Below are 14,738 nucleotides of genomic sequence, written 5' to 3'. Positions count from 1 at the left end.
ATTGGGGAGAATGATCAATGCTCATTTTCTCTGGTGATTAGAATCAAATGACCTCTCCAATATTCAGTGCAACTTCTGAAGGAACATCTGCTTTGACTGGAAACTTCTATTCAAGATGCTTTCCTAAAATGAGAGTACCTTCTTTGATATGGGAAAAACATATGACAGAACTTGGAGATTTGGTATTTTAAAAGATTTTTATAGTCTTAGTCTAAGAGGTGACCTTCTCATTTCTTTTAAAAAGCTTTTTTTATCCTGTTATTTTCCCAAGTTTTTGTAGGGTCCATCCCATCTCTTGGCTGTTTTTACCAAAGAGGAAGGAATACCACAAGGATCTGTTTTAAGTGTTTCACTTTTTACCATTAAAGTAAACTCCATTGCTGAACAATTTCCTCCAGTCATACAACATGAGATTTATCAAGAGACAACTGTAACAAGCTGTTAATCGCCTTAACTCCTGGGCAGTGGCTAATGGTTTCAGGTTCTCACCACAGAAGATCATCTCATATTTGAAAAAAGTTGACATTACTTCAACGTATTACTTCACAACATTACATCAGCTCTTTTCCAATGGAACCTTTCTCTTGGGGGCCTTCTCAGCCTCATGTTATTTGATATTACAGTAAAAAAAATGGTATGATCTGCATATTTTCTATTCTTTTCCTTGATCGGATTACTGTTTTAAATCTTCTGATGTCAGGAGTTTGCTCATGTCCATGAAATTATTCTTATTGGGATGAAATCCTCTATTTCACACCCCTTCTAAAGATCTCATCCCTTATCTAAACCTTGCATTATCCAATAAATGTGCTGAGGCTGTTCAAGATAATAATGTTGAATATCGCAATTTTCTTGCATCCAAATCTCCAGGTTCATTTGTTGCAAGCTGAAGATAAAGCTGACTTACTAGTATCCTACTTTTCTTCTAACTCTTGTATTGATAATCTTGGTAAATCACCTACTATTCCCAGTGCATCACTTGGTCTTCTGTCAAAAGAATATATAAGAAGAATTTTGAACAGTCTTGATGCCTAGAAAGTGTCAGTTGCTGATGATATTTCTTCACTTTTTCTCAAAACCTGTGCTCCCGAGCTTACTTTTATTCTGTGTTGCCTTTTTATACTTTCTTACTTCTCCAAAGATGTCTCCATTGATACCCTCAAAATTAGTAGGTGTGCCCCTTGGACGGATGTTATTAGTGCAGTCCCTTAGGGTTCAGTGCTGGTCCTCCTGTGCTTTTCGTTATTAAGGATATTGATGGAGGTATATCAAACTTATTGTCTAAGATAGATAATAAAAATTTGGTTGGAAGTGGAAGGTTAATGACAAAAGTCAAGGTACTATTGCAACATGGCCTAGAAAATTTGGACAGATGGACTAAGAAGTAACAGGCGAGGTTTAATATTGGTAAATGTAAGGTACTGCATGTGGGCAGCAATAATTCCAGAATAACACATCAATTAAATGGTACCACATTAAATCCAAGTGGTGAAGAATAGAAGAGATTACACATATAGGAGGACATATATTAAAAAAGAATGGCAAGTTATTAGAGGGGATAGACAGATGAATATGTGCGTGTTTTTTTTTTGTTTTTTTTTGGCTGATGCTGAGTATGCTTGCTTCTTTGCATCATCTTCCTTGGTCCTTGAGGCTGTTGCAGATGCCTGTTAGATATGCCAAGCTGTGCTTGCTACTCAGGCATCTAAAACACTGGTGGAACTGATATTCAGGTACACTCAAGTGAACTGGACCTAATTTTGGCAAAGTCCAGTCAGTCTGTGGCAAGCTAAATCCTCTACTTGCACCTTCACAATGGTGGGGCTGTTAGTAGCCCTGGGTATAACTCCCATTTGCAAGTTCTGAAATATGGCACCTAGCATACTGGAAGTGACTACCTATGTGCAAACCAACATAAGCAGGCGTCCGGGTGTGCACCCATACTACATGGAGAAATGACGCTCCTCTGTGTTACCAGGCAATAGATGACTTCATCAACCAGCACACTACCACCACTTTGCTTATTGGATTCTTGAAGTGGTGGAACCCATGTTTAGTCTGCAGAGCAAAACTCTGGCAAACCTCTCCCATCTCTTCCATCATGCAGTATGATTGCTGTCTTTTGATGTTATGATGGACATCGTGGCAAGATCCAGTCTTCCTTACATTTTGAGGGTATAGCACTAAAACGGTGGCGCCTCCGTAGCCAGATGGGCAGGAGCAGCAGTGCATAGCACACGCTTCTTGATTAGACCGGGGTTCGAGCCCTTGCTCACCAAATACGGAGGATGCGAAAAGGTCAGGGAATGACCACCGCATATCCCTGGAGCAATATGGCCTTAGTTGCTAATGCTCCTAAAAACCAAATAACAAACAAACTAACTAAAACGATGTTCACAGGCCGACCGCTAGATAGTCCACCAGACCAAACCTATTGGTAAGTATCTAGGAAACTTGTGGATCAGTGCATAATCTTGCTGCATCTACTCTGCCACATAGTGACTGGAGGGAGTCTGAGTAGTCTGTATGCCGGGGTCATTGTCGTGGCCACATTATGTCAAGGAGCTGGGTATATTTTTGCCACATGTACACCATATCCAAAAATTTCATTACTTCATTCAGCATGTCCCCTCCTCCAACCTTCTCTTACTACTGAATACACCATGAATTGTCCAACTAATAGAACAAAGTTATCTGCAAAAGATCTAAACCTCCCAAACACTTCCATGTTCATTTCCCAAATATACGTGGTCTCAGTTCTGATCTGAATGATGTCCATTTCCACTTAGTCAGTCAAACCCCATGTATTTTTTCTGACAGAACCCCAGTTATTGGGCGCCTCCGTAGCCAGGTGTGTCGGAGCAGCAGTGCGTAGCACACGCTTCTTGATTAGACAGGGGTTCGAGCCCTTGACCACCAAATACGGAGGATGCGGAAAGGTCAGGGAATGACCACCGCATATCCCCGCAGCAATATGGCCTTAGTTGCTAATGCTCCTAAAAATCAAATAACAACAACCCCAGTTATTGGTTTATTGAACCACTGCTCATCTCAGGTGACCGAATTATTCGCTTTATGATTCCTTTCACTTCAAAGGTTGGTACTTGTGCATATGTCTGTTCTGATATATGCTTAATTTGAAATCTTATCTTTTAGATCTTTGCTGGCTTAACATCTCTCTACCACATTCTGTCAAAATCATTTGTTGCCTCTATCTTTCTCCCAGCTCCACTAATCACTTGGAACTCTGACTTCCTTCACAATTTTTACAACTCCAGCTGGCTTCCATTTTCTAGGCACATTGACCCAGCTGGTTGAGATGCTGAGGCTTTTGCTTTTACCGATGATCTCGCACAGATTGTTTATTTACTTACCAGAATACCAGATAATCCTTAACCACACAGCCAATATGCTTGATCTTTTTCTCACAAACAACTCTTCTTAGTACATGATCGGGGTGAGTGGTCCTCTAAGTACCTCAGATCACAACTTAGTGGTGGTCTCTTCTCCAATGGATCCTTTTATATCTTGGCCATTGTCAACCATGTGTTGTTTGGCATTACAAGAGTGCAAAATGGGATGATCTCCAAGATTTGTTTTTCTTGGTCAGATTACTGTTTCAAATTTCCTGATGTCAACGTTTGCTCAGATTGTGTCACTGATATTATTCTTGTAGGAATTTATTGGAAAACTTTAGTTTTCCAATAAATATAATAAGGCTGTTCAAGAGAAGAATGTTTCATATCATAATTGGTTTTTATCCAAATCTCTAGGTTCATTTTCTGCCTACACCAAAGCTCTCAGCAATTGTAAAGCTGTTATTAATCAGTCCAAACTAGATTTCGAATAGGCTAAGAGTAGAAAACTTGCTTCTTGTACAAATGGTAGCCGAGCATTCTGGTCTCTTGCCAAAGCTATTGGCCACAACTTTGCTCATCTCTGGTTCCACCTCTGTATAACCAGATGGTTCTATTACCACTTCAGCCAAAGATAAAGCTGACCTGCTAGCATCCTATTTTTCTTCCAGCTTGTGTGTTCATGATCCTGGTAAACCACCTCTCACCATTCCCAGTACACTCGGTTCAATGCCTCCTGTGGTCTTCCTTCAAAAGGATGGCAGAAGGATTTTGGTCAAGCTTGATGCCGAGAAAGCTCCATATCCTGATGGTATTTCTCCACTTGTTCTCAAAACCTGTTTTCTTGAAGTTTCTCCTGTTTTGTATCACCTTTTTTCACTTTCTTATTCCTAAGGTATTTTTCCTTCTGCTTGGAAATTTTCTCGTATCCAGCCAATTCTAAAACAGGGGTACAAATCCCTCCCATACAATTATCATCCCATTGCAATTACTTCTACTCTTTCCAGAGCAATGGAGAAATCAATTAACTGCCAACTCTTAAACCACTTAGAAACCTTCCATCTGATCAACGATCGCCAGTATAGATTCTGTCAGTATCAATCCACTGGTGATATTCTGGCTTGTGTTGCCCATTTATGGACAAATTCAATGGAAAAGTTCGGTGAAACGCAAGCAGTTTCTCTTGGCATTTCAAAGGCTTTTGATTGTGTTTGGCATAAAGGTCTTCCAAATAAGCTTCTATCTTATGGTTTGACAACTGTTTTTTGTAATTGGGTATCCAGTTTTCTCTCTGACTGTTCACTGTGGGTGATGGTAGATGACTCTCTGTCTTCTAACTTCTCCACTATTGCTGGTATTCCCTAAGGTTCAGTTCTTTCTTTCCCACTCTTTTCCTCTTGTATATTAATGACCTTCCATTGACCAGAATCTTATCGATAGTTTTGCTGATGATAGCACATTGCATTCCACCTTCCAGTTTGAGAAACCTTGTCCTGCACAAACAGCTTCAACTTCTCGAATTTCTACTACCAATTCTTTAAATGCCAATTTTCAGGTAATTCTCAAGTGGGGCAAACATAACTTAGTCGATTTCAGTCCTAAAACTCAGTCCTGTCTTATATCTTGCAAAAAAGGATTCTTCTGCTACTATGTTTATCATTGATGACACTCCAATTTCTTGACAAGACCATATATCTCTATTGGGGATTACTCTGATTTCTAATCTATTTTGGCATAAGCACATTATTACAAACATTGCTTCCTCTCCATCTAAAAAACTGGTTTTTCTCTTTCGCTCTCAGCATTACTTTTCTTCCAAACAGGTGTCCCCTCTGTACAAATCGCAAACCGCCCTGCCATGGAATATTATTCCCACATCTGGGACGGTGTACCTAAACATTTCTCAAGCTTCTAGATTCCGTTCAAAAGAGGGCAGTTAGGTTAATTAATGACTAATCTCTACAGAGTCTCTCCATTCTCTGTCTCATAGACATTCTGTTTCTGCTGCATACTTTTTCTATAGATACTTCCATGGGTGTTGTTCTTCTGAATTGGCTTTTATAATACTTGCTCTCTCTATTCTCAAAGCAGTCTGAACACATGTCACAACCAGCTAACATCCTTTTACTGTTCAACTTCAAACTCGCAGAACAGACTTTTCTTCTTCCTCATTTATTTGTTCAGTTTCTGTTTTCTGGAACAACCATCCTTCATATATATTTCCCAAAAATTACGATCTACAGAAGTTAGTCTGTTGTCAGCAAATATCTTCTTTCATCTCCTCAACCATCAACCCATGCACGGTACTAAGTATTGTAGATTTTAATGAATCTCATGTTTGAGGTTTTCATAAAAAAAATCAATTTGTCACTTCCAAAGAAATTATTTATGAAAATTCAATATTTTAACAGGAAATTAGTAATGGCAAATGATACAAGAAAGCAAACGTATACAGCATCAGCAAAAAAAACAAAAAAAAAAAAAAAAACTTCCCATATCATCTATCCATCCCCTCCAGTAGTTTGTCTAGTTTTCCTTGAATTTATTCAGACTACCTACTTAACAACAACAAATGGAAGTTTATTCCAAAAATCAACCACCTGCTAGCTGAAAGCAAACTTACACACATCTGTTCTGAAACTACCTCAGTTTGAATTTATGTCCCTTCATGTGCATAGTCTAAGCCAGAAAAAAAATCCCATCAGCATTGAGCTTACTCAAACAATTCAAAGCCTTAAACACCTCTTGCTTCTCAGGTGTCTAGTCTCCTTACACTGTAATTTGTAGAACTGAAGCCTTTCTTGCTAAGAGCACCCCTTTGTTCCCCTTACCAGTCTCACTGCCCTTCTCTGCACCCTTTCCAGCCGCTCCACATACCTCTTAAAATCAATCATCTAGACCAGTATTCAAGATGTGGCCTGACCATTGCATTATAAAATGGGATAATTACCTCCCTGCTAGAAAAATTCATGTGTATCATTGACAAAACTCCAGGAGCTGCCCCTACAGCCGTGGTAGGGGCAGCTCCTGGTAGGTGTGGCAAACGATGTGCTGATTGGTGTGTGAACACAACACACCATAACATCGGTTTAGTATCACTTTAGCAGCACTAATGGTAACTTGTCCTAATCGCACATGCTCTAATCTGTTTTCGCCATTACAGTATTTCGTAATGGTGAAAAAAGGTCAGGTTACCTCGACTTGAATCCCATGGGAGCTTGAACCCCTCCTGAAGTGGAAGGGGTAACCTGACCTTTTTTCTTTAGAATTGGTCATATTTAGAAATACATTCATAAAAATATAAATTTTTTTATGGCTGTATTTTTATTTTCTTGTTCAATAATATGCCCTAATGGCGAAAAAAGGTCAGGTTACCTCCACTTGAATCCCATGGGAGCTTGAACCCCTCCCAAAATGGAGGGGGGGTAACCTAACCTTTTTTATTTAGAATCATGGGTGGACTAGCACATAAATTGTTTATTAACAAAATATTAATTAATATACATACAATACTAACTAAATGTAAGACTTTGTAACATATTATTCCACACACTTTGTAATGTTGAGGGTTTAGTGTTAAACAATATTAAATACAAAATCATTTTGTAGTCAAAAAGTTTTTGTAATTAATCAAGAAAAAGCCATTTAAAATTTTCTTTTTTTTACTGGAAATGTACTTGCAACCCAAGCTAACTTTTAAACTACTATAGAGATACCGTTCTATGACATGATATGCATTATTTGTATAAAGTAAAACTAAAGTTATCTAAAAAAAAATTCAATTTTGTAGTTAATGTTGTTTGACACTAAACCCTCTATATGTTTTTCAACACACTTTGTAATTTGATATTTCTGTTCACTGACTTTTTTTTTTTTTATTTAGTTGCAAAATCTAAAACAATAAAAAAAAAAAACGTCAATCAATAACAAAGAACACGGCACACAGAAATTTAAATTTTAACTAGCACGATACTCACAAGTGAGATATGGAGTAAAAAGATTTTGAACATAGGTTTTACTGTTTAATTTTACTATACTGTACAGGTAGTTCTCGACTTTACGAGTTAATTCATTCCTAGCACGTGCTCGTAAAGCGAAAACCCGTGAAGCAGGAATTTATTTCACATAGACATAATGTTAAAAACAGGGATTACGTTCTCAACAATGAAATTAGTTAGCTAATTAGTTTGTTTAAATAGTGATTGATTTATTGAAAGAAATGAAAATGTAGACTGTAAAATCAAGCAAATTATAATAATAGAGAAATTATTTACGACTTACAAACGTTAAAGAATGTTTATTCTTCCTCATCATCGACTAAGTGCACACTCGTTGATCACTCATTATTGGCTTGGCACTCGTTGGTTTGTTGCACAAGGAGTCATCTTCAGAAGTGCTTCAAGAGGCATTTGTTTCCAAGATAATCTTCTCTTTTCTTTATACATTTCAATAGCTTGTATAAGCATTTTTTAACGGAACGCACAAATTGCAACTAACATGATTTGCACAGTGTAACAAGTTTACGAAGCTTAAAAAAAGGAATGAAAATTTATTTGTTTTTTATACGATTGAAGATTTCAGTAAAGGGCAAACACATTTCACCATAATAACATAAAAACCACACAATTCCAGCTGTCGGTATTTTTGCAAATGCAAGAAGATCGAGTTTACTATCCATTCGTAATTGCTTGCAGTAACAGAAAAGCCCAATAAACTGGGAAGTGCAAATTGTTTTTATTGTTTTATGGTCGTGACCTCCAGAAATGTGCTTTATAGAAAAATATCACAAAGGCGTTTAAAATTGATTCTTATAACGGAACATATGATAACGATAAGAGTGTAGTGCATTTTAATGATTTGAATTGGTAACTAATGCAATTTACAAACCACGCTCACGACCTTTTATATGTCTTAAGGTCTCGTGACCTCTAAAATGATATTTTAGAGAGATAAATAGCTTAGTTATATAGGGAAAATTTCAACTTCTGATATCTTGAAACGAATAACCAAAAAACAATGTGTTATTGGGTTCACATTACGATATTTTAATGATACGATGGTGTCTCTGGAATGGATTAATATCGTAAAGTGGGGTACACTGTATTGTATAACTATGCACATGGTTTGGAATGTGGTATTTATGAATGTTTAACATTCATTTTTTGATTAATGTTCATATTTTCGATTTTGTTGATACTTGATACTTGGGGAAAAAAAACTCGTAAACCTGAGAAATTGTAAAGCGAGAACTGCTGGTAGTTTTCTTTGTCTTTTATAAAAGGAAGCAGAAATATTTAAGAGAATAGAAGATTGAGATTTTAAACAGTCTTTCAGAGGGAGAAGGTGGGTCAGCAAAATTTTACGAGGTTGGAAAGTCAACCATAACAGGCATTAAAAAATAAAAAAATAAATTTTATAAGTTTGCATCGAAACTTCATTCAGATGGTACAAAAAGAAAAAAAAGAAAACCTATGAGAACAGCTATGATTCATCTCTCAAAGATGCCGTTTATTTGTAGTTCACACAGATGAAACTTAGGAGAACCCATATCTGGGCCTTTGTTCTGTGAAAAAGCACTGGATTTTAACAAAAAATTTAGGCGATCCCTCAGATTTTAAAGCGTGTTTTTCTAAACTTACTAAACCTTTTTTTTTTTTTTTTTTTTTTTTCTTTTTTTTTTTTTAAGTTTCCAGAACAGTATTTTTGATAAGTTTGAAAATCCGAACAAATCAGAAGTCCGAACTACCCCCGTTCCCTATTAGTTTGGATTATCAGCGCTCTACTGTAGTTATTTCTGATTTGTTTTTTTTTTTTTTTTTTTCCTTGCCACAGAAGTTAACAGCACTTCAGAATATTTGGATATGTAAATATCATTTAGTTTTCATTAATTTCCGTAAATATTAAAATTTAAGAAAGAAGTATAAATAGGTGATGTTGACGCCCTGATAGTGAATTTGCCTACCCATTTGCTATTCACACAACTTTTTTCATCCTCCCCCCTTTTTGTTGTCTTCATGTGGGAATATTTTAAGCTAACTTCAAAATGCATGTTATAATGTTATCATATTTCCATTTTAGAATATGGAGAATTTTTACACTGCAGAAGTAAGAAGTTCACTGATTTTGACTTAATTCGTAAAGAAATTGAAGATGAAACAGACAAATTGACAGGTTCAAATAAGGGCATATCTAGTGCTCCAATTAATCTTAGAGTGTATTCTCCACATGGTAAGTCTTCTAAGTTTACTATACCTTTTGTTTTTAGTAAAATAATGCAATATGTAATATGTAATAATTATTAAAAGGCTACCATATTTATTTAAATTATTCCCCCATCTAAATATAAAAGAAATTGTTCTTGGTTATCTTGAAAAAATTTTAAATGATAAAGGGGGGGGGGGGTTCTCTAGGCTGCTATATTTGGAACTTTGATTTATATGATGAAAACACATGTTCATCACATGCATGAGAGTTCTGCTACCAAAAGTCCTTTAATATTAATGTATTTGTTTGATTTTGCTCATTGGTAAATATTGATACTGATGAGATGTAGAATGCATACGATTTATTCCAGCAATTAACGAAAGAAATTGCTGGGGTAATAATTTTATTTATTTTATCAAGTATATTTTGAACCCACTTTCCAGTATTTTTATTGTCTTAAATATCAAAGATTTTTTTTTACAGTTCTTAATCTAACATTAATTGACCTCCCTGGAATAACAAAGGTGCCTGTAGGTGATCAACCACCTGACATAGAGACCCAGATTAGAGATATGTTGCTGTCTTATATACGGAGAGAAAATTGTCTGATATTAGCAGTCACCTCAGCAAACCAAGATTTGGCGACTTCAGATGCCCTGAAACTAGCCAAAGAAGTTGACCCTGAAGGTAAAAAAATTTAGCTTCTCGAAAGATTTGTAGTATATATAAGAGTAGATAACAGTAGGTATGTAATTTTTGCAAACTTCAGCATATCTGTTTGTCCATATTTAAAACTGGATAAGTATGAATCTGATAACACATACATTGTAAGTTATCCACATGCAGTACTGTAAATAACCAAATTGCTAGAAATTCTGTTTGGGTAATTTCTCCTAATGGGAGAGGGTTTAGGGGCAATATGGTGGCTTCACAGAAAATAAAAATTCTTGTTTCAAACATTCAAAGTCTGTTTCTCTCACACACACACACACACACACACACACACACACACACACACACACACACACACACACACCAGCTTACTAAATTTGTAAGTAATGAATTAAGCCAGCAGTAGTGACACCCCCCCCCCTCTTTGTAACAAACATAGTTATATCATACCTGACAGGTGCCTAGCTTTATTTTATTTCTGAAAAAGATTTGCAGTGTTTTTTTTTTTTTTTTTTTTTTTTGTTATAAGTAGACCAATGTTTGATCCTTTGCTAATGGATTGTAATACTTGTTAAATGTAATTTTTTAATGCAATTTTTGAAAATTTAAAAATGTTTTTGTATATATGTTATTTTAACAAAATTTCGATTAATTCTGCAGGAAATTAATTATAAAATATAAACATGAAACTAATATTCACTTAGATTTTCCAATTCAGAAACCATTAGGAGTGAGAAAATTCAAACTTTGTGCTCGCATTGATATGTTTATCAAATAAATAAAGGAATAAACAAATAATTATAATAATCGAAACAAGAGACCATTTAACATCAGTAATAATAATAATTTAGAGAGAAAACAATGTGTATAATAACTAAATATAAACATTATCTAATTTTTATAGCAAATAGCCAATGTACTAGCTTCAGTTTCATTAATGTATTGTTAGTAAACGAAAGAGCACCAAGGCTCAATATGTTCTACGTTATTAATCAGTTTAAAAACTAATGAGTTGAATTACCTCAAATGCTTGAAAAACCATTCTGCATGCCTATATCTAGGTAATTCCTCTCATTAATTTGTAAATTAATGTATTGTTTACAGTATGCTGAAATTGAAACTAGTTTCAATTTCAGTATTTTTGGTTGAAAATACCAAAAATAGTAAATAGTCCTGGTATCTGATAGGTTTTTTTGCATGTATAATGCTTAAATAAAACTTTCCTATATGTAGGAAGTTACTGAAAGTTTCATTAATAATGTAATTATTAATGAAACTGAACTGAACTGAAGCCAGTAGTGTTGAACCAACAGTTAATGTGCAACAGTTATTTTGTTTAGGGACCTATCAGGTCCTGCACAAGTGCTGCTGAGTTAATACTATTTATCTATGCTGTTAATCATAGAAGAGTCATGAAATACACCACCCTCCAAAAAAGTATCCAGACACCCAATTTTCATAGTCTGTTGGGCCTTCCCAGATAAACAGGTGCCAGGCTGGTATATAAATGTATGAATTAAACAAATTAATTGTTCTTGAATTGGCACTTGCAGTCGAGCCAATCAGTTTTGAGAAGTGTGTTATTGACAGATGTCATATTTCTGGTTTGTTGTTTATCTAATTACTGACAGCCCCTTCCATAAACAGACAGGAAGATCATGGAAACTTGCTCCACATGATCGGAGGGTACTTGAAAGGGTAATATGGCGATCTCATCAGACATACCCAAAACAGATGCCCAAAGTTTAGACCATTAACAAGGGATTGAGGTATTTACAAACATGCTACATATGGAGCTCCACAGCCTCAGTTTTCATGGTACAGTGGTGGTATATAAGCCAAACATCACCACCTGCAATAGTGGTCTTGCAAGGTAAGACTGCCAGTTGCAGCTGGTGATGTTTGGTCCATAAGGTAGTGGACCATAGAACAGTAGAAATCAGCTCTGTGGAGTGACAAATCTTGCTACACCTTATTACAATACATGAGACATTTGAATAGTTTGGCTTGTGGCCTTTGTAAGAAGGGTTTATTTGAGGAGTCTGGTAACATGTAACTTTTCAGCATGGTACCATTTGGAGTCAGTACACATTTGCCACCAATGCTGCACTACATTGATTCCATCTGCAAAGAAAGTTTTCTCTTGTGCCTCCAGGAATACTTCCACTGCAGCAATAACATCACTGTTAGTGTCGGAAAAAGGATGCCAGCCAAGTATTTTTTTCAAATTAGCAAATTATGGTGCTAGATCTTGTGAATATATGGAATGGTCCAAGATTTCAAAGCTGCGCTCATGCAATGCAGCCATGGTGATGACAGACTTGTGAGCAGGCCCGTTGTTCTGGTGGAACAAGACTTCTTGGCTGGGTTTTCCTCAACATTTGTTTTTGTTGTTTTCACACGGACTCCTCACAAGGTCTGCATAATATGCCCCTTGTGACTCTGGCCTACTACGGAGGGTTGATTCATCCTTTTGATAACGATTTTGACATTAATCCTGCTTATGACATATGGCAGCAATGTAATTTTTTTTTTTTTCATGCAGGCGCAGTCCCAAACCTTATGAACATGAACAGGTGCATCAGTTGTAGAAGTTGTTTTAATGTCGACATGCCTCGGAAATTGGACCCATGGTGAGAAGGTTACATAATCGTGCTTTCCGAAGAAGGGTACAGTTATGTGAAAATTATTGATGGGTGCAAGTCGAAAAATTTTAGTGTATCGAAGTTTGGTATCCATAAGGTTTTGAATGGCAAAGGAAAATTCCGCGAAGCTGCTGCAAGTGGGCGGAAAACACCGAAGAAACTGTAATCTGCTCCAAGTCGAATGAGGGAGTCGCTCCAAGTGCAGTCGCTCGTTGTCAGTGAAAATCTAAAACCCAAAGAGCTATAGCGTCACGCGTGGGAACTTCCCAGTCAACTGTTTGTCGCGTAATCAACAAAAATTTGGAACTGGAGAAGAAGCACAAGGCCCGTGTACACCACCAAGGAGCAAGGCACATTGCAGAGTGGCTGGTCAATGCTCGAAAACTCTACAAAAAATATTTGGCAGCTGAAAGGTGAAAATTTGTAGCAACATTGAACGAAGCATGGGCATACTTCTCAGATTGCAATGAAATTCGGGCAATTTATTACTGTCCATAGGGTGACAAGGCCTTTCCAACATGGGCGCCTCACTGCAAGGAAAGTTTTGGCCGAGGTTTTATGGTTGTAGCCAGTTTTTGTTATAACAGCAAATTTGAGTTGCGTACAGTCACTAACACGTGAAAGTCAACTCAGTGTGTTACCAGACTGAAATTCTACAGCTGTTGTTTGAATTTGAAATACCCACATTGTACGGTTCTGATGCTGAAAAGGTCTGGGTGCACCACAATAAGAAATCCAGCTTTACGTCATGTTCCACCCACGCATTCTTTGCAGAGAATGGAAGCGGCAACAGGTATTCGTTTGATCCCATATCAAGATATACCTGTTAAATCACCTGATGCCGCACACATGGATTTTTGTACATTCAGACTTTTGAAAAGAGCTCTCGGAAACTGCCGCCCCAGAACTGTTGAAGGTTTGTGGAAAGTCTGCCAGCAGAAAGTAAAGCACTCTGCAAAACTGCCAAGTTCGACTTGGCAGTTTTGCAGAGTGCTTTACTTCAATGAAAATTATGATGCCATGTGACAGTCCATGAGCAGGGAAAACAAATAGAACACAACTGGTGGTGGTGGCGGCGGCACGGAATTTCGTAGTTTTAAAGGCCTGTCAAAATCATTATCAAAGGGCTGAATCAATCCTCGGTATTAACACTCCATCAGCATCCCAAAAAACTGATGACATCACCTTGCTAGCAGAAAGAATCAACTTGAATTTCTTTCGAGGTGAAAAGGAGTGGTTTCCACTATTTGAATTGCTGTGTTGTTTATGGCTGAAAGTGATAGACCCACATCTCATCCATGGTCACAAGCCTTGCATGAAAATTTGCTGGATTTGCTTGAAAATTATGCAAATGTTCATTTGACTTACAACTGTTGTGCATTTTTGATTTGCCATACAACTTTGGAACCCATCTTGATGACACCTCTCATAGCATGAACCTCTGTTATTATGTGGACATTGGAGGTCTTCCATAACATGGGTCATCTTCCAAGTTCTCCCTCCCTTGTTTAAATTCTGCTGTCCACTTCTTAACCATGGAGTATGAAGGGGCATTTCCCCTAATGTTGTAACTATATCCTCATGAATTGCCTTTGGTATTAGTTCCTTTATTCCTAAATATTGGATGACTACATGGTGACTGATTTTGCTTCTCATTCACACAAATTTGTTGACTTCAGGACCTGTAATTAAAAAAAATATATATAATAATAATTATTGAAACTGCATGAAACTTGGGGGGGGGGGTTACTATTTGAAGGTTTGTACAATACTGAAAATTTTAATGCTGTACTACTATCCCTTCATACTGAGGCCACAAACTTTTCATACCACCCTTTCTCACAGACAGGTATGGATGATG

The 14,738-nt window shown here is 36.8% G+C and overlaps 1 protein-coding gene across 2 annotated transcripts in view; it reads left to right on the top strand.

Annotated features, from left to right (window-relative positions):
- The window catches only part of LOC150087162 (dynamin-like), a 307,901-nt gene that overhangs the window by 41,872 nt on the left and 251,291 nt on the right, over positions 1–14,738 (top strand). For both annotated transcript variants that reach the window (XM_090372996.1, XM_090372997.1), the window contains exons 3-4: positions 9,435–9,584; positions 10,044–10,247. In XM_090372996.1, the coding sequence (XP_090229122.1) occupies positions 9,435–9,584; positions 10,044–10,247 (354 nt within the window). The remainder of the gene's footprint in view (positions 1–9,434; positions 9,585–10,043; positions 10,248–14,738) is intronic.

This window comes from Mastigoproctus giganteus, chromosome 4 (assembly GCF_048544385.1).
Source record: "Mastigoproctus giganteus isolate SK-2022 chromosome 4, ASM4854438v1, whole genome shotgun sequence".
In the NCBI taxonomy this organism is placed as follows: Eukaryota; Metazoa; Arthropoda; class Arachnida; order Uropygi; family Thelyphonidae; genus Mastigoproctus; species Mastigoproctus giganteus.
Note: the sequence above shows the minus strand (reverse complement) of the source record. Positions and strands in the feature narration are given on the sequence as shown.